Source organism: Nesoenas mayeri (genome assembly GCF_963082525.1).
Source record: "Nesoenas mayeri genome assembly, chromosome: 16".
NCBI lineage: Eukaryota > Metazoa > Chordata > Aves > Columbiformes > Columbidae > Nesoenas > Nesoenas mayeri.
The window spans coordinates 11,158,385-11,178,749 of NC_137562.1; the positions used below are offsets into that span (position 1 = coordinate 11,158,385).

Sequence of the window (20,365 nt, forward strand, 5' to 3'; positions counted from 1 at the left end):
CGTGCCGGCCTGGGGGGCATCCCCTGGAAACGGGACACAGCTCGGGGTCCGCAGCCCGGCAGCGCGGGGCTCCCGGCGATGGGCTGGGCGACAGGTGGGTCCCCGGCATCCCGCCGGCACCTGCGGGAGGGCGTGAGGTGAAACCTGCTGAAAGCACGGAGAAACAGATTAAGCTGTTCCCATTCAACAGGAATGATTGTCTTCCTAATTACTGCCGTAATTACTGTCCCAAGAGGGAAGTGGAGGGCGGGGAAAGTTCTGCGGGGAGATGCCAGGAAAGTCGGAGCCGGGGTGGGATGGGGAGGGAGGCGCCGCGCCCCGCCCCGCCCGCGCCCCACTGCAGCTTCTGCCAGTCCCTCCGCCAGAGCCCCGGCACGGAGACCCCGGCACGGAGACCCCGGCACTGTCCTCGGTAGTGTCTCCGGCAGCGTCCCCGGCACGGGGTAAAGCCTGAGCGGGGCGGGAGCCAAACTGGAGGGAGGTGCCGGTGGCAGTGAAGGGGCGCAGGGTCAGGGCGGGCGGTGGGAAGAGGACCCCTCCACGGAGACCATGGTGGTCCTGGGGCCGCTTCTCCCACAACCTTGGGCTGCCCGGGATATTTCGGATGGCACGGAGAGTCCCAGCCCCGGCTACATTTTCCTCCAGTATCTCTCCGCGGTATCTCAGCTCTCCGGGTGATCCCTGTCACGACTGACACCCTCTGCCAGAGCAGCCCCTGCTGTTCCCGCACTGCCGGTAGCGCCGCGGCCACGCTGGGCAGACACGGCGACAGAGGCGGAGCCGGTCCCGGGGTGCGGGGGTTCGGGGCACCGAAGGGGCTGCTGTCAGCCTGATGTTGCACGGGACGGAAAACCGCGCACCTGCGGCAGAGACCCCGTGTCGGTGCCCCCTGCCCTGTCTCCGTGTCTGTGTCCCCTGCTCTATTCCCGTGTCCAGCTCACATGGGGACACGAAGCGTGAGTAGAGGCTCCGTGCGGACAGAGCTGCCGGGCAGGGCCCCGCCGCGGCAGAAGCAGCGACCGGGCAGCCTGGACCCGGGAGCACCCAGGAATGTGGCATCGCCCAGGGCGGGCACCCAGCGGCAGGGGCACAGGGACGGCGCAGTGTCACCTCCCGGAGCAGGATGCGCGGCAGGAGGGGCACTGGGCCGGCCGAGGGACAGAATGAGTCCCCCCGGCTGTGGCACAACCCGGCTGGCCCTGCTTGGAGCCCGCTGGCCTGTGGGGACTGATGCTCCCTGGGGATGACACAAGTCCCCTGCCCTGTGGAAAGCAGAGACATCCCGTCATAGTTGAGCCAGCGCTCCCCATTCTCCCCTTCTCATGGTTCTGTGTGCTCCCAGGATGGGTCATCCTTCCTGCATGTCATCTCCATCCTGTACACGGGGACATACCGACAGGAGAGGGTCCTCACACAGCCGGCTGCTGGCACACGCATAGTGCCGCCCAGCCATCACAGCCTGTGGATGGACACACAGCATGAGCTATGCTCACACCCCCGCACACACGCACATGGGGAGCGTGGGCTGCACACGCACACACGTGTGCACGTCTGGCTGGCACGTGCACACACACACGCACGGGCAGGTGTGGGCAGCCTGCCCAGCCCAGCTGTCCAGCCGCTCCCCGCACCTGGGCTCCCGGAAGGGAACCAGCTGGGAAAGCCCCGATAGCTCCGGAGCCTCCAGCCTTGCAACACCCACACGGGCAGAGCCACCCACAGCCCCATGGGACACTGGCATGGTGCAACCCGGGGACAGGGAACAGCTCCCGGGACATTCCCCACCACCAGCGCAGCCTGCAGAATGCTTGCAGACACCCCCCACCCAGGACAGTGCTGGGGGCGGCTTCGGGCCCCCTGGGAAAGCCAGGGCCTGAGCGATTGCCGTGGGGCCCTGGGCATGGGCAGAGCAGGGGTGGAAGCACAGCCAGACCCTGGGAATGGCTGCGTCCCTCCAGGCAATGGTGCTGGTGCAGATCTGCGCCTGGAGCTCCTGGCAGTGAGTGGCTGCAGGAGCCAGGGTGGCTGGTCCTGCCAGCCTCATGGAAGGGAAAGGGAGGTGAGAGGCAGCTCTGGCACAACGTGACAGGGACCAGGCATCTGCCCCAGCTCTGGTGAGGACACAGGACTCAATGCAATGGCTCCACAGCTCTGGCCCATGGGCAGAGCCCTTTTCCCCATGCGGCCTCCAGGTCCTCGTCCCCTGCACCAAGGCGCTGTGTCCCTCAGCCAGCCCTGCACCCCAGTGCCACCCCAAGGTGTGGGGTCAGGTGGACACCAGCTGGCCGAGGGGTGTGGGGCTGAGAGGCTGGTGGCAACATGGGGCTGTGGACCGTGTCAGGTCACAGGATGTCCCTCGGGAGCCAGCGGTTGTTCCTGGAGGCAGAACAATGCCCGGAGAGCTGCCAGGGCACCACGGGCTGCTCCACCGAGCCCGGCTGGGAGCCACCTCCGCTGCGTAAGCAGGGCCAGCCCCACGCTGGGGTCCCCCAGCCCCTTGCTGACACCTGGCCTGTACCTGTCCCCCACAGCAGGAAGCTGCACTGGCTGCTCTTGGCTTGTGGCACAGCATGGCACAGAGTGACACAGCGTGGCACAGCTCTTCTGGGGCTGCATGAAGCCCAGCGCCAAGCAGCATCACCTTCGTGCCTTCCTGCCAGCTTGCCCAGTGGCAGCAACCCATGCCAGGGAGGGGGTGGGAGGGTTCATGCTCGGACGGAGCGTGCTGGGCATTGGGGCACAGACAGGGTCAGTGGGACCAACCTCCAGCCCTGGGAGGATTTAAACCCCTGCTCATGCGCAGGCCAGCAGCCCCCGCACTGCCCGCCCTGCACCATGCGGCTGCTGGCACTGCTGCTGCTCCTGGGGTTCTGCTGCCTCTGGGCACGGCTGGTGTCTGCAGGTGAGTGCGGGACGGACACGGGGTGGGAAAGGGATGAGTGCGGGATGAACACGGGGTGGGGATGGCATGAGTGCGAGATGGACATGGGGAGCCAGTAGGATGGCTGTGGGAGGACCATGGCCACATGCAAAGGGACAAGTGCAGCCATGGCCGGGGTGCCATGTCTCGCACAGTAGTGTTGTCTCCCCACATGTCCTTGCACAGGGCAGAAGTGACCAGCAATTCCCTGATGGCTCCCCAGGAGGGGTGACCAGGGTCATGGGACCCCTTGTCCCCAGGGCCCCACTGGGAAGATGAGGGCTTGGGACAAGGATGCTCCTGTCTCTCCCCAGGATTCACTTAGCCTCCGCCTGGACCTGGACCAAGGAGCCACCCCGCACCACCCTACATCACATAGCTGGACAGCCAGACAGTCAGACAGCTGGACATGGAGGGAACCATCAGCTGCTGGATGAGGATCCATCCCCCTGATCCCACCTCCCTCCTCTTGACCTCAGCTCAGTGCTGAGCACAGGTGTCTTTGTGCTCCCAGTAAAACCAGTTTGTGATGAACATTGGCTGGCTCTTGCTGCTTCACTCTCCTGGTGACGCCCTCAGCTGCCATGGGACCCCACGGTCCCAGCAGTGCCCCTGTGGCTCTCCCATGGGGGACAGAGTCATGTCACTGTGAAAAGGGCCCTTCTGAGCCTGTGCCAGGCCAGGCACTGACCAGGGACAGCTCATCACACTGAATCAGTGGCACAATGTGGCGTTTATTAGGAAAGACAAAGTCACTGTTGGTGCCCAGGACCAGCCCTGGCAGAGCGAGGCAGAAGAGGAGGCCAAGAATGGCTGCCCCATGCGCACCCATTGTGGGCTCTTCTCGTCCCACACACTCCTCACACACCCGGCAGCATCGCTCACCAAGCATCATCAACAGCATCAGAACTGCTGTCATCATCTCTGTAGTCATCATAGCTGTCATTCTCATAACCGTCTTCTGCCTCCTCCTCTTCCTCCTTCTCCTCCTCCTCTTCCACCTTATCTTCCTCCTCCTCCTCCTCCTCTCCCTCATCCTCCTCTTCCTCCTTCTCTCCCTTCTCCTTCTTGTCTTCCTCCTCCTCCTTCTCATCCTCCTCTTCCATCTTTTTCTCCTCTTCCTCCTCCACCTTCTCTATCCCCTCCTCCACCCCCTCCTCCATCTCTTTCATCGATTCCTCTATCTCCTCATGGTGGATGTGAATATGGTGGATCTCCTCAGGCTTCTCTTCTTCCTCAGGTTTCTTCTCAGTCACCGGCTTCTCTGTAGTTTCCAGCTTCACTCCATTCTCTGGCTTTACTCCAACATCTGTTTTTTCCCTGGTCCCAGGCTGTCTCCCACATGCTGGCTTTTGCCCTGAGCTAGTTTTATTCCCCATGTTGGGCTTGTTCCCCGCTGCAGGCTCCCCTCCGCTCATTGGATTCTTCCCGGACACAGGTGTCGCAGCAGCCACCAGCTCATGCCCAGGTGGGCGCTGGGCCTCACCCCCCTGCTCCGCACCCACCTCCCACACCCCGGCCGGGGCAATCCTGCCGGGCGGCAGAGCAGGCACTGCACCGAGCCATTCCACGGGCACCGAGCTCATCCCCGGCCGACAGCATCCAGGCTGCCCCGGCTGCGGCTGCCAGGCAGGGGCTGCTCCAAGGAGCCCTGGAACAGAGCAGAGAGCAGCAGCATCAGCCCCGTGCTGCTGCCCACCCACAGCTCCCACCTACTGCTCCCACCCGCAGCTCCGGCTGCATGGGGGAGCCTGGCACAGATGGCATGGTGCCACAGCCCACCCCGACACCCGTAGCAAGCCCCACACATGCTCACGGGTCTGGTTTAGCCCATCCCAGCCCCATCCGTGGCACCCACAGGCTTTGGCCAGACTGATGTTTCCACCGGTCCCTGCCCCGGTCAACGGTTCAGCTGACAAACTTCCCGAGCATCCCTGCGCCTGCACCCGGTACCACCACCATCTTGAAGATTATAAAAGTTAAGCAAGGGCTAAACCTCACAAGTATTACAACTCCTCACAGAAAGCTTTCATAAAAACAAGCATGAAAACAGACATTTAAACACACACCACTGAACGTCATCATCAACACTGATCTGGGTGAAGATGTCCCTGCTCATGGCAGGGCTTGGACTATATGAGCCTTAAGGGTCCCTCCCAGCCCAAACCAGTCTATGATGCCATGAAAATACAGAAAATACTCTTGAGATCTAGAGAGGCTGGGTATTCCCAGCCCATACTTGCCTGTGATGGGTGCAGCCTGCAGCTCTGCCCACAGGGCCAGGAGCCCCAGCAGGAAGGTGCCTCTCGCCATCATTTTGCCCGAGCAGTGGCCAGGGCTGAGCCGGGCAGCAATTTAAAGTTCCTGCCCAGCAGCCCAGGTCCAGGAACGGGAGGAAGCGGCTCACAGGTGACCTGTAGGAACCTCCCACATTTTGCTGTAATTCTGTTTTCTAAAGAGCTGCTCCAGCTGCCTCTCTCCACCCACGGCCAAGGCAGCAGCAGGATCCAGAGTCGGCCACACACAGTGGGGAGGATGGTGTGTGAACAGAGAGGACGGTGTGGGGACAGAGAGGATGGTGTGGGGACAGAGAGGATGGTGTGGGGATGGGGAGGACAGTGCGGGGACGGGGAGGATGGTGTGGGGATGGGAAGGGGGACAGGGGACCCCGTGTATGGGCATGTGGGTTCCTCCCCACTGCTCCTGAGTGACCCCCCCACTGCCTCACATGGGCTGTGCCCAACCACTCCACCACCACCACCAGCAGCACCCGGTGACAAACCATCCTCCCCAGCCCCCACCACCCATTTCTTTCCTCCATGTCACTGCCTTGTGAAAACCATGAGGGACAGGACAGTGGGACTCGCTTATACACAAAACCCAGAGCAGCGTTAAAGATGAGACGGGGCATCTCCCAGCACTGGGCAGCAGCCGCTGCTCAGGGGAAGGTGTTTGGGAAACGCGAGTGGGCTTCGCCAGCAGCTCTGCCCAGCCCCAGCCAAAACTGGGCACAGGGGACGAGCCCCGCTGGGCAGCAGCACTGGGGGGCACGTGCAAACACCCCAGGTTCCCAAGGCTGCCATTTTGGACAGAAGCCACTGTTGCCACAATTCTGCAGGCCAAATATTCAGGATTCTTCTGGATATCTGGCTCTAAATCCAATATTTTCTTTGTCTGTTCTGTTCATGAGCAGTGTACTCCTGCTCTTTCAATGGTACTAATGTAAGTCGCCAAGGTTTGGCATCCAAATGAGTAAGACCAAAGTCTCTACACAAAATTAACATTGTCCTCTGGCCCCATTGGGTCCTATTCCTCTCCTGCACAGACCTGGGCACACACCAAGAGCAGCAGCGCTCCCTGTGATTCTTCATCCATCCCAACCGAGACATAATCAAGGCGTCCTCAGAGCAGCTTTCTGGGAACTCTGGAGCATAAATTGCAGGGTTTAGTGTCCACGTATGAATGCCCAGTTAATTTACACATGAGCTGTCAATAATGGCATGCACGAGCACCAATGAGTTCATGCAGGAGCACACAGTTATGGCATGCATGAATAACAGATTGGTTGCCGTAGGAGCAGCCAAACACAGGACACAGAGACCTGGGGAGCACACAGAGTCCATGGGCAGCACCAGCCACCAGCCAGGGCAACATGAGCACCCTATTCCGCCACCTCGGAGTGTTTGGGCACAAAGTGCCTGGTTTGGGCAGCAGAGCCTGTGCAGGAAGAGGCCACAGGCTGCCCCGAGCCGCAGCCGCTGGGAGCATCTGTTGTGTCTAATCAGCAAGTAGAACTTTGCGTTAACTGGCAATAGCTTAAATTAATTAAAAATTCCCTTGAGTCATGTCTGTTTTGCCCATGGCCGAGGCTGCCCGGGCTGAGGACAAGGCTGAGCAGCCCCACCTGCCCGAGCACCCACGGCCCCCATGGAACCGCGGGCACTGGAGCCACTTCCCTTGGCAGCCGCGGGGCCAGAGCAAGGGGCTGCTCCAGTGGGACAGGGTGATGGTGAGAGGGGCTCCCTGGAGGGAGAAGTCTTGGGATTCTGAGGACAAGAGCTCACTCAAGCTGAGGAGAGCACAGGAATCTGCCTTCAACCCCCTGTCCAAACTGCCGACCTTCGCTGGAGACTCACATTAAGGTTAAATGAAAAATTAAACGTAATGCCACATTAACTTCCCTTTTCTCTGCATCTCATTTCAGGGTAAAGACTTATTTAATATGTTTGAAATAACAGATTAAGTAGTAACTTCAATTATGTGAGTGTCAACCCATTTAAATTAAGTTATTCTCAGGTCACACAGGAGTGCTAGTCGGAATCTGATTTTGCAGATTTTTCCTTCCCTACTTAATTATTTCTTCTTGAATTGCACACAATGAAAACCTGTGTGGGAAGAGGGCTCATTGCAAGAAATATGCTTTAAGTACAGGTTTAGTCTTCTCCTCGTGCCCGTGACTCAATTCAGATGCAATTTCTACACGAACCGCCCATGTCTGTTGAAGATCCGGTGCTTCACACCTCACAGCTCCATGGCCCAGCCCGGCAGCCCAATGCTTATCGCACGTTGCCATCGCTTTTAATCACCATCGAGTAGGATGCCCTATGGACCAGTGTTGTGCTTGTAGCATTGACTCCCTTCCACGCACCGGAAACCATCTGGAACAACTTGCGGGACCGCAGGCTCCTTCTAAGCGGGACGGCCATGGCGGGGAGCTCTGCCCCTGCCCCTGCCCCCGCACTTCCCGCGGTTCCTCCTTTGGGAACAACGCCGTCATTTTGGCATGTTTCTGTCCTAGCTGACTATAGTCTGGCTATAGTTAACTTGTACGGAACTAATAAAGGAGAATGTCTGACGAGCACATTTCTCTACTGAAATAGATTCCTGGGAGAGAGGAATCTGGCAGGTCCTGCCCCAGACCCAGCCCCAGGACCAGGACCGTACCCGCAGCCACGGCAGACACAGAACGTCCTGCGGCTGACACTGCCCAACAGGAAAGGGGCTCTCGGTGCTCAAACCGCTCGGCTTCTCCCTCCCTGCCCCTCACCCACTGAACAGGCTCCTCTGTCATGTCCTGCCCGCTCTCCTTCTGTAGAGACTGGTGCGATTTTCGTGTTTGATGCTAAGTGACGTTACACAGCTAAAGTTTGCTGACCCCGTGTGCTGCCCATCCCACACCGCAGCCCTGCGGTGACATGGGCAGAGCCAACACCATTGTGGGGACCCGGTGGGATCACAAAGCTTTGGCTGCAGGAGCCTGGCGGCCAAGCCAGGACCAGGACCATGCTCCAGAGGCTCCCGTTGCTGCTGAGGGACACTGAGGGACAGAAGAGACATGTCCAACGTCCCTCTGGGAATCCAAGAAGCACTCAGGTAACCTCAGCTGAGGAGCAGCCGCTGTGTCTGGCAGACATTCACAGGCTGGCATGTTCTGTCATGTGCACCTACCGCACAGAGACACCAAAACATTACCAGCACAAACCGGGGGCTGGAGTGGAACCAAACAAGTCACCTCCTTGTTTAGGTGATCCCTAAGAGATATTGTTTTGATGTGCTCTTAAAAAGACAGCCTTACCCCTGCAAAGACATGGACTCCTTTATTGAGAATTTGTTCCAGGATTTAAGTGTTATCATAATTTGGAAGATTTTCCAAAGGTCTATCCAAGTCTCACCTGATTCAACCCAACGCAAGGTCTTCTTGTCCTCTCGCAGTGGATGCAAAGCCACCAGCCGCTGTCCTCTGCGGCACAAAGAGACCTGAGCTCTCTCCATGAGCTCTTGCAGGCTGAACGGAACCACGTTTCACGTTTCCCATGAGTTTATATATCCATCCTTATTTCTCCTCTGTTCTGGACAACATCCTATTTTTGTTGCTAACAATCCAGAGCAATTATAATAAGCCCATTAAAAGCTCGGTGATGATGATAATGAAGTTCTGGCAACACCGCTGATGACTCGACGGGCCCCACATGCACAGGTCGGGTTTGTGTGACGGGCAACACGGCCCGGCCAGCGCGGCAGGACGGGACATGGGGCAGGAGCTCCAGTGTGAGCCCGAGTCACCGGCCTGGCCTCCCGGGTGCCCAGAGTGGAACAGCCACGGTGGAGGAATCACGCTGGTCACAGCGGGGGACACAGCCCCGGGCTGCAGTGGCAAACGGTGACAGACGCCACCAGACCGTCCCCGGGGGCCCCTCCACCGTGTCCAGGGCGTCCGTGAACCAGCGGAGGAGGAGCAGGGGAACGCGCTGCCCCCTCGGCGCGGGCGGGTGGGAACAGCGGGGTTAGAGTGTTTCGTCAGGTAAACAACGAGGTTCCAGAGGATGAAAGTCGTGTTGGAAAAAGTCAATTGCAGACGTACAAAACGACACGAGAGGAACCACAGCCCGTGGAGGGACAAAGGCTCCTGTTTCGCAGCCCAGCCGGCAGCACCGAGGCTGCTCCACCGCGGCCCCGTCCCCAAACCCCAGTGTGTCCCCCCACACCCAAACCCCGGTGTGTCCCCCCGTCCCCAAACCCCGGTGTGTCCCCCCGTCCCCAAACCCCCGGTGTGTCCCCCCCTCCCCAAACCCCGGTGTGTCCCCCCCTCCCCAAATCCCCCGGTGTGTCCCTCCGTCCCCAAACTCCCGGTGTGTCCCCCCCTCCCCAAACTCCGGTGTGCACCCCAGTCCCCAAACCCCCGGTGTGTCCCCCCGTCCCCAAATCCCCCGGTGTGTCCCCCCGCCCCCAAACCCCCGGTGTGTCCCCCCCTCCCCAAACCCCGGTGTGCACCCCAGTCCCCAAACCCCCGGTGTGTCCCCCCGTCCCCAAATCCCCCGGTGTGTCCCTCCGTCCCCAAACCCCGCGGTGTGTCCCCCCGTCCCCAAACCCCGGTGTGTCCCTCCGTCCCCAAACCCGCGGTGTGTCCCCCCGCCCCGCGCTCCCGCCGCCGTTGCCATGGCAGCCCGTCACTTCCGGCACGCGTGTCGCGGGCCGATGACGCGCGCGGGGCCCGGCGCTTCCGGTGGCGCGGCCCAGGAGCGGAGCCGGGGCCGCCGCCATGGGCGCCGCCCGCGACGCGGAGCAGCAGCCGGGGCCGCCGGGCGAGGAGGGCCCGGGCGGCGCCGAGGAGCAGCTGGTCAGCACGGTGAGGCGGGGGCCGGGCCGGGCCGGGCGGGCGGGCGGCGGGCGGGCCGCGGCTGACGCGTGTGTCCCGCAGAGCCCCTGGAACATCATGATCAAGCACCGGCAGGTGCAGCGGCGCGGGCGGCGCTCCCAGATGAGCACCAGGTACGGGCGGGCTGCGGCCGGGGAGCGCGAACAGCCGGGGCCGGGCTGGCTCAGAGCAGAGCGGGCAGGGGGTCCCGCCCCCCCTGACTCTGCACCTTCAGCTTCACGGACCCGGCCGTGTCCATGGACCTGCTCCGAGCCGTCCTGCAGCCCAGCATCAACGAGGAGATCCAGGGCGTCTTCAACAAGTACATGAAGGTGAGAGCTGCAGGGACAGGCCCCTCTGGCTGTGGCTTCCCAGACAGAGCTCTGCTGTGGGTGCTGTGTGAAGCCATCGCACCCGTCCCCTGCCTGCAGTGGGGAAGCTGTGCCTGTGCCTGCCCCAGCACTGCCTGGCCGCTCAGGCTCTAGTCTAACCTCTCCTGCCACGTCTCTCCAGTTCTTCCAGAAGGCAGCAATCAATGTGCGCGATAACGTCGGGGAGGAGGTGGACCCGGAGCAGCTCATCCAGGAGACCTGTCGGAGCTGCCTGGAGCAGGTGAAGGGCTGCCCCCGTCATCCCGTCCCTGCTAGCGAGGGGTTGTTAAGGGGCTTTCGGCAGACACGCAGCAGTGGGAGTTGCTGGCAGGTCCCTCTCTGAGCCCACAGTTGGGTGACCCGTCTTTCTCTTCCTGCAGGCCAAACTGCTCTTTTCTGATGGCAAAAAGGTTGTTCCCAGGTTGCCCCATGAGCAGGCAGGACCAAAGGTAAAAGTTTTTACTGTTTCCAGGGGTCTGAGTGACCTGTAAGGGCTTGGAATTGCTTTGTTCTCTGCCCCTTTGTCAGTGCACTGGTGAGGAGGCAGAGCTGGGGTGTGGGGCGGGGGGGAACAGTTCCAACAGGACAAGGACAATCCCGGGTGCAGCCGCTGCTCCTCGCAATTCGGTGCCCCTCACTGAGACAGGCTGGCGTTGGTGTTTCCCTGCACCCTCATGCTCTCTGCCTCTGGCGCAGCGAAGGCGCGAGCAGCTGGCCAGTGTGCAGGGCCCACACAGCCCTGCTCATCCTCATCCTGCGGCCATTCCTCCTGCAGCGCGGCCGGCAGATGGATGAGGAGCTGAGCCGTCGAGGGAGCCCTGTTCCCAAAAAGGTAGGAGGCTTTTCTGCACAGTGATTTTATGATCCAGGAAGCCTGCACCTCCTTCTTGGCCATTCCCACAGTATGAGGGCGTGCAAGTGCATGGGCAGCTTTTGGGGTGGCTCTCGTGCCAGTTGGCACTTCTGCTCATGACAAAATGAGCAGCTTCCCTGGGAGGGGAAGGATGATGAGCAGGGTCTCCAGTGTGCACAGCCGAGCCACTGAAGGTTTTCTCTGTGCAGAGAAAGGGGCGGCCTCCAGGACAGAGCCTGTCGAACGATCGTGGCATCTCAGGCATGGCTGCGTGAGTATGAGTACTGAGCCAGATCCCCTGTTTGAGGCGAGTGGGGGGGAAACAAAGCTGCTCGAATGGGACTTGTTCTTACCGCATTTTCCTTCCCCTCAGGTGGAAGCTCAAAGTCTCAGAGCCCGTGAGAAGAGATGGACCAAAGGTATTGACTGGCCGACACGTCTGGGCTCCCCCTCTCCTCCCCAACGGCTGCGGCAGCGGGGACGGTGCAGAGCCAAGTGCTGCCCTCATGGCCCCGCAGTGCAGGAGAGAAGCAAGGAGAGAAGCCAAGTGCCCGGAGGCCTTTGCTTGTCTCCCAGGCACTGCAGCCTGTAGCTCTGTGGTGCCGCTCTTAGGAGGCCTGCGGAGAGCAGCAGTAGCCAGGAGGATCCCACAGTGCTTCCCACAAGGGAAACTGCTCAGAGCAGCCCAGAGGGATGTAACCTCCCTCCTGTGCAGGTCCCCAGCTCTGTGACCAGCTCCCTCCATCCTGGGCTGGGGCGGTTCCAAGGTTCCTGTCAGAGCGCTGAAGCTCGTGGAGCATGCGCCAGCACCATCTTCATTTCTAATGTTGCCCCTTTTCCAATTGCTCTGTAGTGGGATCCATCCCGACTGACTGAAACCACAACCTTTGTGCTTGGATCTCGAGCAAACAAGTAAGGAACGGCCCTGTTGATGGAGGGTGGCAGCTCCAAGGCAGGAGCCCATAAGGCTCCTCCTGTGTCACTTCACTTCTGTGCCTCACAGCAGTAGGAAGGGCTTGGGGAGGAGAGGAGGTGTTCCCGTACTGCCACAGCCACCCCCCGCCCAGATCTGACCTCCCTGTTCCTCTTGCAGAGCTCTCGGGATGGGAGGAACAAGAGGGCGACTCTACATCAAGCATCCCCACCTCTTTAAGGTCAGCTGCCACCCAGGACACATCCTCCTTTGGGGTTTGTCCGGGAACGGTTCCTGGTGGGATTTGGGAGCACGTGCTTTGGCTCGCTCATCTTCTTCCCTCCCACGCCCTTGGTTGTTGTTTGGAGCAGGTGCACACACAGTCTGGCTCTCAGGCTGGAGCAGAAGTAGCGGCTTAGCACAGCCACCGAGGTGGTGGGTGCGCGAGGAGCCAGGGCTGGAGGCTGCAGCAGGAGCAGGCAGGGCTGAGCCCCCTGGCGGGGCCGCTGGGCTGGGGGAGCGTGGGGTGCAGCATCCTGCAGGAGGGGGGTCAGAGGGGGAGGCATTACCTGTGTTCAGCCAGGTCCTCGCTGCTTTATTGCAGTACGCAGCCGACCCGCAGGATAAGCAGTGGCTGACAGAGCAGCACCACATGAGGGCCATTGGGGGCAAGATGGTGAGTACGGCCGGGCTGGGCTGCTGCAGCCGGCGGGGCCGCGCAGGGACCCCCAGGGCCAGCACGGGCGGAGGAGCAGCGGGCAGGAGGCCAGGCAGGGTGCGCAGGCAGGGAGCCGTGGGGACCACAGAGGTCCCTCGGCTGCCCCTCAGGTTCGGGCAAGTGGTGCAGCTGTAACTGGGGGGGATGCGGGTTGCGGCACTGCCGTCGTGGTGCCTGGGGGTGCGTGGCCACCCTGAGCTGTGTCCCCTTGTGCCACAGGCCTACCTGCTTGTGGAGGAGGACATCCGTGACTTGGCAGCCAGTGATGATTACAGGTGAGGCCCCAGGCAGAGCTGTCGCAGTGCTGCCAAGGGGGGCGTGCTGTCCTAGAGCCCCCATGCTGGAGGGATCCTGCTCTGCATTGGGTGGGGGGCTCAGTGCTGGGGCTTGGGGGCTCGGTGCTGGTTGGGTCGGTGTCCGGGGTTTGGAGCTGGTTGTGGGTTGGTGCTGGGGCCCCCCCAGTCTGATCCCCCCTCCTCTCACCAGGGACTCCGTTGACCTGCGGCTGGAGGAGCTGAAGCCCTTCATCCCGCCTGCATGGATGACGGAGAAGATGCAGAAGCACATGGAGGCGCTTCGCCGCGGGGGGGATGTGCCGGTCCCTGAGGGTCCCCCCGAGCCCTGAGGGCCCCCAATAAAGCCGCTTCGCACTCGCCTCCACCGCGTCCTAGAGAATTTTAGGGCTCTGGCCCTTTAAGGATCCGCGGGACCAATCGCGACGTTTCCGCGGCGGCGCCCAGCGGCCAATCGGCGGCTTCCGGCAGTTACCGCGGCAGCCGCATCCTCGCCGAGCGGTGATTGGCTGGCTCGAATGGGGCTGCGCGCCGATTGGAGGAGGGGCCGCACGTTGGAAACATTCAAACGGAGCGCGGGAGCTGGCGGGACCGGACGGAGTGGGAAGCGCCCCGAGCCGGTATCGCCGCACCGGAGAGTCCTGAGCCCTGCGGAGAGCCCCCCGAGCCCGCACCGGGAGCGCCCTGTACCGACTGGAGAGCCTCCGGGGCAGCCGCAGCAGGGTCCGGGTCCTGCGCCGAGCGCCGCCGCGGGCGGGCGGGAGGGAGTGAAGGCCGGTGCGGCGCAGCTCGGGAGAGACAGCCGCGCCCAGCGCCCCTGACCCACCGGGCAGCGGCGGCTGGAGCGGAGCCCGGTGTCCCGGAGCCGCCATGGCCTCGCAGAACGCTGACCCCGCCGCCGTGCCCAGCGCCGCCGCCCGCAAAGCGGCTGAGGCGGGAGCCACGGCGGCCCGCGGCGCTGTCGGGAAGAGGTGAGCCGGGGGCGGGGGGGCCGGGGCTGCCCCGCCGGGCCGGGCCGGGCCGGTAACGTGTCCTTCTCCCGCAGGCTGCAGCAAGAGCTCATGGCGCTCATGGTGAGTGGGGGGCCGGGCCGGGGTCCCAGGGCCGAGCCGGGGGTCCCGGGCCGCCCTGACACGCTGTCCCCGTAGATGTCCGGTGATAAAGGCATTTCCGCCTTCCCTGAGTCCGACAACCTCTTCAAATGGATTGGGACTATCGACGGCGCCGCTGGCACGGTAAGCGTGGGGTCCTGGCTCTCCCCGCACCGAGGGTGACCTCGGTCCTCCCCGGGGCTGCCTGTCCCCCCTGCGATGCCCCCCTGACCCCTGTCCCCAGGCCTACGAGGAGCTGCGGTACAAGCTGTCTCTGGAGTTCCCCAGTGGATACCCCTACACTGCGCCCACCGTGCGGTTCCTGACACCCTGTTACCACCCCAACGTCGACACCCAGGGCAACATCTGCCTCGACATCCTCAAGGACAAGTGGTCGGCCCTCTACGACGTGCGCACCATCCTGCTCTCCATCCAGAGCCTGCTGGCAGGTGGGTCCTGCGGGCATGCTGAGGTGGGTGCTGGGGGGCCTTGGGGGTCCAGACCGCCTCCCCACTGACCCAGCCCCTGTCTCCAGAGCCAAACATTGAGAGCCCCCTGAACACACATGCCGCTGAGCTCTGGAAGAACCAAACTGGTGAGTGCCTGGGATGCAAGGGGCCCCCCCTTCCCTTTGGGGGGCCATGGTGCAGCCCCCCACTCCACTGCCCCCATGGCGGCCCCAGGACCCTAAGTCTCATGCCCCCCTTTCTCCTCAGCCTACAAGAAGTACGTGCGGGAGACATACGCCAAGCAGGCCAAGAGCCAGGAAACCTGACCCCCTGTGTCCCCTCTGCCCCTTGCAGCCGGGTCTCTGCCCATCCCTTGTCCAGCCACTCCCCTGAATTTCTGTATCATAGGCTAGTTTTAAGTTAATTTTGCGGTGCGAGCCACGGTTAATGTATAAATAAATGCATGCTTATAACTCTTTTTGTGAGGGTTTTGTTGCATCCTGGAGGCACCTTTGCTCAGTCAGCCCAGCCCTGGGGTCCCACCGGACCCTTCACAAGTGTGGGCAGGGAGGGAGGGACACCGACCCCGTGGGAAAACAGGGCCTTTATTTAACACTTGGGGTGCCTGGAGCTGGTTCAGCCCCTCCACAGGGTGAAGGCAGCCCCCTCGTAGGAAGGCAGGAACTGTGGGGGTGCACAGGACCCTGCTCTGGGTGTGTGAGGGGGGTGCCAGCCCTGCTGCCACCCCTCCTGCCCCCCTGCTCAGAGCACCCTGCAGCAGTGCTCAAGGTGAGCCCCACCCTGAGCCATCCTGGGGGCTGCGGTGCCACCCGTCCCCACCATCTGCGTGGGCTCCACAGTCCACAGGGGGATGTTTGCTCTGCTCTCCATCTCTGCCATCATGGCCTTCACCTCCTCGATCTCCTCCTCCAGCCCTGGGGCGGCCGGGGGCTGTGTGGGACCCCCTCCTCGCCGGCTGCCCCTGCGGCTGGACAGCCCCTGGCCCCCCAGCCCAGTGCGCAGCGGGGCCGCGCCGCCCCCCTGCACGGAGAAAAGCTGGCAGAGGCGCTGGGCGCGGCACAGGTCCTGCAGGAACAGCTCCATGGCACAGAGGAATAGCACCCACAGCCGCTCCAGCTCCCGCCGCTCCTCGGGGCTCACAGCTGCCTGCCGCAGCCCCCCCAGCAACGCCTGCTGCAGCCCTGCGGGACGGGGACACTGAGCCGGGGCAGCCCCAGACCCTCTGCCAGCCCCAGGGTGGGGGCAGCAGCCCCATCCTTACCAGCGCTGAGCTCCCGGACCTCCACGCTGCTCCGGCGCCGCTCCTCCCGCAGCCGTGGGCTGTCAGCGCTGCCCCCGAGCTCCAGAACCAGCTGCCGGTGCCTGGCCGTGGCCTTGCAGAGCGCAGCCTGGGTGGCCGCACACGTCCTTGCTGTCCCCTGTGCATGGCACATGTCCCCTCTTCCTGGTGCCATTGTGCCCCGTGAGGACAGGGCAGGGTCAGGCCCCTCTGTGGCAGCTCCCAGATCCCCAGGGTGCTCAGTGCCCCCGTGCTGCGGGGCCACAGGATGTGATGGGGTCTGAACTGTGTCCCACCAGCTGCCCACCGTCGGTCCCACCGTCCCTACATGTGCCAGTCCCTCCCTAGCCCAAGGAGGACGTACCCCATCTTCCGCACTGTTCTTCCTGCCTGGAGAGGCCGTGCAGAGCTGCTGTGGGTCCCTGGGGGGTAGTGACGCACAGGGGCTGGCACAGGCTGGCCAGACAGAGAGACTCCAGCATCGCCCTGACCCTGCGGGGAGGGGATGCTACTGCCTCCCCCACTTATAGCCAGGTCCTCTGTGCTTTCGGGGTGGAACACGGGGTTCCTGGTGCGGGGCAGGTGGTGGTGGTGGTTCCCAAACACCAGAGATTTGCTGCCCGCAGGGATTCCTCAGGCTGGGGCCGCTTGCCCGCTGCCGTGTGAACCAGCCGCTTCACACAGCAAGTCTGAGCTCAGTGCTGGCGCCCGCCCAGCAGCCCGTGGGAACCATGGCCCCGCAGGGTGACCCTGGCTGGCGCGAGACATCCACTAAGACACATCACATCCCTGGGGACCAGCCCAGGCCCGCAGTCCCACACCCGTGCAAACCTCTGAACTTCCACACCAGCAGCTCAAGCTTTTTCCCTTTTATTGAGGCTCAGACCGAAACTGTGCGCAACAGGCTGGAGGAAAAGCTCAGCTGCCAGCGGGGCGAGGCCGGGACCCCAGCACAGCGCAGGTCCCAGCCGGTGCGGGTGGCGGTGGTCCGAGCGCTGCGGAGCTGCTGCTCCCCGTTGGCTGCGGGGCTGGGCGCAGCAGCTGGCCCAAGGAATGTCTGGTCCCTTACTGCACACCCTCCATCATCTTCAGGAACTCTGCAGCAGAGTGGCACCTCAGCCCACAGCCCTGCCTGGGGCAGCAGTGCGGGCGCTTGGCCTTGGCTGTCACTCACCGTCAAAGTCGATGCGACCATCGTTGTTCTTGTCAGAGTCCTTCATCATGTCCTCTATGTCCTCATCGGTGACGTGCTCCCCGGTGGCCCTCAGGATCTCGCCCAGCTCCTCGATGTCGATGAACCCATCCGCGTTCCTGCGGGAGGGTGAGGGCAGGATGCGGCCCTGCTCTCCCCTGCGGCAGGATGGGCCGGTATCACCCCCCGCTTACCGGTCAAAGATGCGAAAGCAGTTGGCCAGCTCCTCCTCAGACTTGCCTTTGGCGTCCTCTTTCATCTGGCGCACCATCATCACCAGGAACTCCTCGAAGTCGATTGTACCGCTGCCTGCGAGGAGCAGTGCGGGTCAGGGTCCCGCCTGGCACCCAGCACCCACCACCCGCCGGGGGTGCTCACCATCCTCATCCACCTCCTCTATGATGGCGTCCAGCTCCTCCTTGGTGGGGTTCTGCCCAAGCATCCTCATCACTGTCCCCAGCTCCTTGGTGCTGATGTCCCCGCCGCCATCCGCATCAAACATGTCAAAGGCGGCCTTGAACTCTGTGGGGAAGGGGGGTCAGGGTGGTGTGGGACAGGGCTGCGGCAGCGGGACAGAGCCTGGCTCTGTGCCTGGCCAGCCCCGGTCCCTCTCCCTTGCTGCCCCTGCGCTCACCCGCGATCATCTCCTCGCTGAGGAAGGCGCGGGCTTCAGCCTGCTGGTCTGTCTGCAAGGCAAGCAGGGGGTCACTAGAGCTGCCAATGGGACTCAGTTGCCCTCATGGGTCAGGGGAGAGCCCCAGCCCAGTCAGAGGATGGGGCTGCACCCAGGTGAGCCACAGCCCCAGCAACCCCCGCAGCTCCGGATCTGCCTCAGGTGGGGGCTGCGGGGACCCCCTGCCTGGACCCCCTGCCCGCCGGAGGGGCTACAGGGTGCAGAGGCCGTGGTCCCTGGGTGCAGCCTTGGCATCCCAGGCATGCAGAGCTATTTTTGGGATCTCCTAGGCTCCCCTTATAGGGAGCAGTGGGGCTGCAGCCATGGGCACCTGTTGGCCCCGATCGAGTTTCTCCTGGAGGCGCGGGGCGGCTGTGGAGTCGGCGGTGACACCGTGTCGCATGACCCAGCACTCAGCTTTCAGCTGTCCCTGCCACCACCACCGCCACACAGCCCTGTGCTCCAACCAGGGCTGAGACAGCATCCCCAGCACCCGCATCCCCAGGACCTGCAGCCCCGGGCACCGGCACGGTCCCTTCCTGGGGCACGTCCTGCAGGGACCCTGCACTGCCCCAACACCTCCCTCCCCTCACCTGCTGCTGTCAACCCAGCCCTGGGGAACATCTCCCCATTCCCGTCCACAGAGACACTTCAGCAGCCCAGATTGCCCAGGCACCTCCGTCCCTGCCAGGTCTTCCCGGCATACAGCACACGGCACGCAGCACATGGCACGCAGCACATGGTGCACAACTCGCAACAGTATGAGGGATCTTACCATTGAAGCCATGTCTGCTGCTTCCCTCCCCTGGGGAGTCACCACCTCCTGCAGCAGAAGCCCCCAGAAGCTCCCCGGTGGTCCTGGCACCCCAATTTGTAGCGCCCCTGACGCACGGCGTGCCCCCAGCCACTGGCCTCCGGCCCCAGCAGCCTATCAGCTCCCCGGTGGCAACCCAGCCCCACTCATTGGCAACAGGCACGTTTTACCTAATTTAGCCAAAGCGCTATTGGCCAAGAGCTGGGGATTAACTGTGAGTCTGCAGCCAGGATAGAAATTCAAGCCCTCCAGCGAGGAACACTGGAGCCTTGGCAGGAGGGTGGCTCAGCCCACCCTGCAGCACCCCCCCGCCCAGGGCAGCTCAGCAAGGAGGGGGTTCAAAATAGCCCCAGCGCCGTCAGCATCACCCAAACAAGGGGCCAGGGCTTCCCCTTGCACCAACCTGTCTGCCCCAGCACCGCGGGCACTGACCATCACCGACTCCCCTGCTGAACTGCAGCCCTGCCTGGGGAAGGCGCCCAGCACAGGCTGGGCTCCCCCAGCACGTCCCCTCCCTCATCCCCGCAATACCCCAGGGGCTCCAGCCTCCCCCTGCCACCTCCCTTCACCCCCATTTTCTGCTCAGCTGGGCCAGGGCAGAGCTGGGCTGTCACACCCCACCCCAGACAGGGAAGGGGTCTGGGCACAAAGCCCAAAGCACAGAGCATCCCCTCACAGGATGGGGTCCACAGCACGTGTGAACCGGGCTCCCAGGTCCGGAAAAGGCCCCATCCTCTTTCCGTGCTTCTGGAAGAGTGGGAAACCTGCCCGGACTTCTCCTGGAAGGCTCTGCCCTCGCACACTGCAGCCCGTGCCAGCCACCTTTGCCAGGGCCCGGCCAGGGCTAGTGGCTCTGGGGACATACTGGTCAAGTGGCCCTGCAGTGCTCCAAGGGGGTTGCATGGGGTTTGGGGCCACAGAAGGGTCAGGCTGACAGCCCCCTGTCCCGCAAGGTCCCAGTGCTGGGGACATCCAGGAGGTTTGCTGTCTCCTGGTTTTGCTGGGACCCCCATTCCCAGGGTGAGAGCATGAAGCAGGGCACAGCAGGCGAGCGGGGACAGAGCGATGGCGGCAGCTGGGCTGGTTCCTCGATATTAATAGACATTCCCAAGAAAGCGACAAGGAGGCAGCAGGCGTGGTGCTAAATTAAGCTGCGTGGATGCTGGGGCACGTGGCGAGGCCGGTGGGGGGCGAGGGCGGCGGGTGTCAGGGCAGCCCAGGGGACATCCAGGCGCTGCGGCACAGGGGGATCGGGAGCCCTGGTGCCGGGTACCAGGGTGTTGGGGAACGGGGTATTGGAGTGCCGGGATATGGCGTACTGGGGTAACAGGACCCCGCAGTGCCAGGCAATGGGGTGGGGGGCTCCTGTGGCCCCAGGTGGGGGGACCCGAGGCCCCACCAGGACAGCGCGGTCAGAGGACAAGGGGAGCGGAGACCGGGCGCGATCGGGCAGGGGCTGACAGCGCCGGGCAGCGCTGCCCTGCCCCGGGCCGGACCGGGCCCGCCGTGCCGAGCAGTGCCGGGCTGTGCCGATCGCAGCTGTGCCGGTCCCGGCCGTGCCAACCCCGTCGTGCCGGGCGGTGCCGACCCCGCCGCCGCGATCCGGGTTCCCGGCGGAGGCGGAGCTGCGCAGGGAGGATCCC

General features: G+C 63.1%; 4 protein-coding genes across 6 annotated transcripts; 2 read left to right on the top strand and 2 right to left on the bottom strand.

Moving 5' to 3' along the window:
• The first annotated feature begins 9,913 nt into the window (after window positions 1-9,913).
• Window positions 9,914-13,666, top strand: DNTTIP1 (deoxynucleotidyltransferase terminal interacting protein 1). 3 transcript variants are annotated; one of them, XM_080354556.1, is made up of 13 exons: window positions 9,914-10,046; window positions 10,119-10,189; window positions 10,291-10,387; window positions 10,569-10,667; window positions 10,807-10,875; window positions 11,202-11,258; window positions 11,489-11,550; window positions 11,653-11,698; window positions 12,133-12,191; window positions 12,373-12,433; window positions 12,797-12,868; window positions 13,130-13,185; window positions 13,397-13,666. In XM_080354556.1, the coding sequence occupies exons 1-13, from the start codon at window positions 9,960-9,962 to the stop codon at window positions 13,533-13,535; spliced, it is 975 nt and encodes a 324-aa protein (XP_080210682.1). In that variant the 5' UTR covers window positions 9,914-9,959; the 3' UTR covers window positions 13,536-13,666. The 3 variants fall into 3 exon arrangements, with proteins under 3 accessions (XP_080210682.1, XP_080210684.1, XP_080210683.1); XM_080354558.1 differs by lacking the exon at window positions 12,797-12,868 and having other exon boundaries at window positions 13,397-13,661; XM_080354557.1 differs by lacking the exon at window positions 11,202-11,258 and having other exon boundaries at window positions 13,397-13,556.
• A 365-nt stretch (window positions 13,667-14,031) lies between these two features.
• Window positions 14,032-15,147, top strand: UBE2C (ubiquitin conjugating enzyme E2 C). Its single transcript, XM_080354559.1, has 6 exons — window positions 14,032-14,174; window positions 14,249-14,276; window positions 14,352-14,438; window positions 14,539-14,743; window positions 14,830-14,889; window positions 15,011-15,147. The coding sequence occupies exons 1-6, from the start codon at window positions 14,074-14,076 to the stop codon at window positions 15,067-15,069; spliced, it is 540 nt and encodes a 179-aa protein (XP_080210685.1). The 5' UTR covers window positions 14,032-14,073; the 3' UTR covers window positions 15,070-15,147.
• Window positions 15,148-15,505: 358 nt separating this feature from the next.
• LOC308046625 (regulator of G-protein signaling 9-binding protein-like) lies at window positions 15,506-16,218 on the bottom strand (the record flags this gene model as incomplete). Its single annotated transcript, XM_080354609.1, has 2 exons — window positions 15,506-15,945; window positions 16,026-16,218. The coding sequence occupies 2 exons, from the start codon at window positions 16,216-16,218 to the stop codon at window positions 15,506-15,508; spliced, it is 633 nt and encodes a 210-aa protein (XP_080210735.1).
• Window positions 16,219-17,058: 840 nt separating this feature from the next.
• Window positions 17,059-17,915, bottom strand: TNNC2 (troponin C2, fast skeletal type). The gene is made up of 5 exons (XM_080354629.1): window positions 17,870-17,915; window positions 17,614-17,757; window positions 17,430-17,544; window positions 17,218-17,354; window positions 17,059-17,140 (listed from the first exon to the last, which is right to left on the bottom strand). The coding sequence occupies exons 1-5, from the start codon at window positions 17,877-17,879 to the stop codon at window positions 17,109-17,111; spliced, it is 438 nt and encodes a 145-aa protein (XP_080210755.1). The 5' UTR covers window positions 17,880-17,915; the 3' UTR covers window positions 17,059-17,108.
• Between the last annotated feature and the right edge of the window lie 2,450 nt (window positions 17,916-20,365).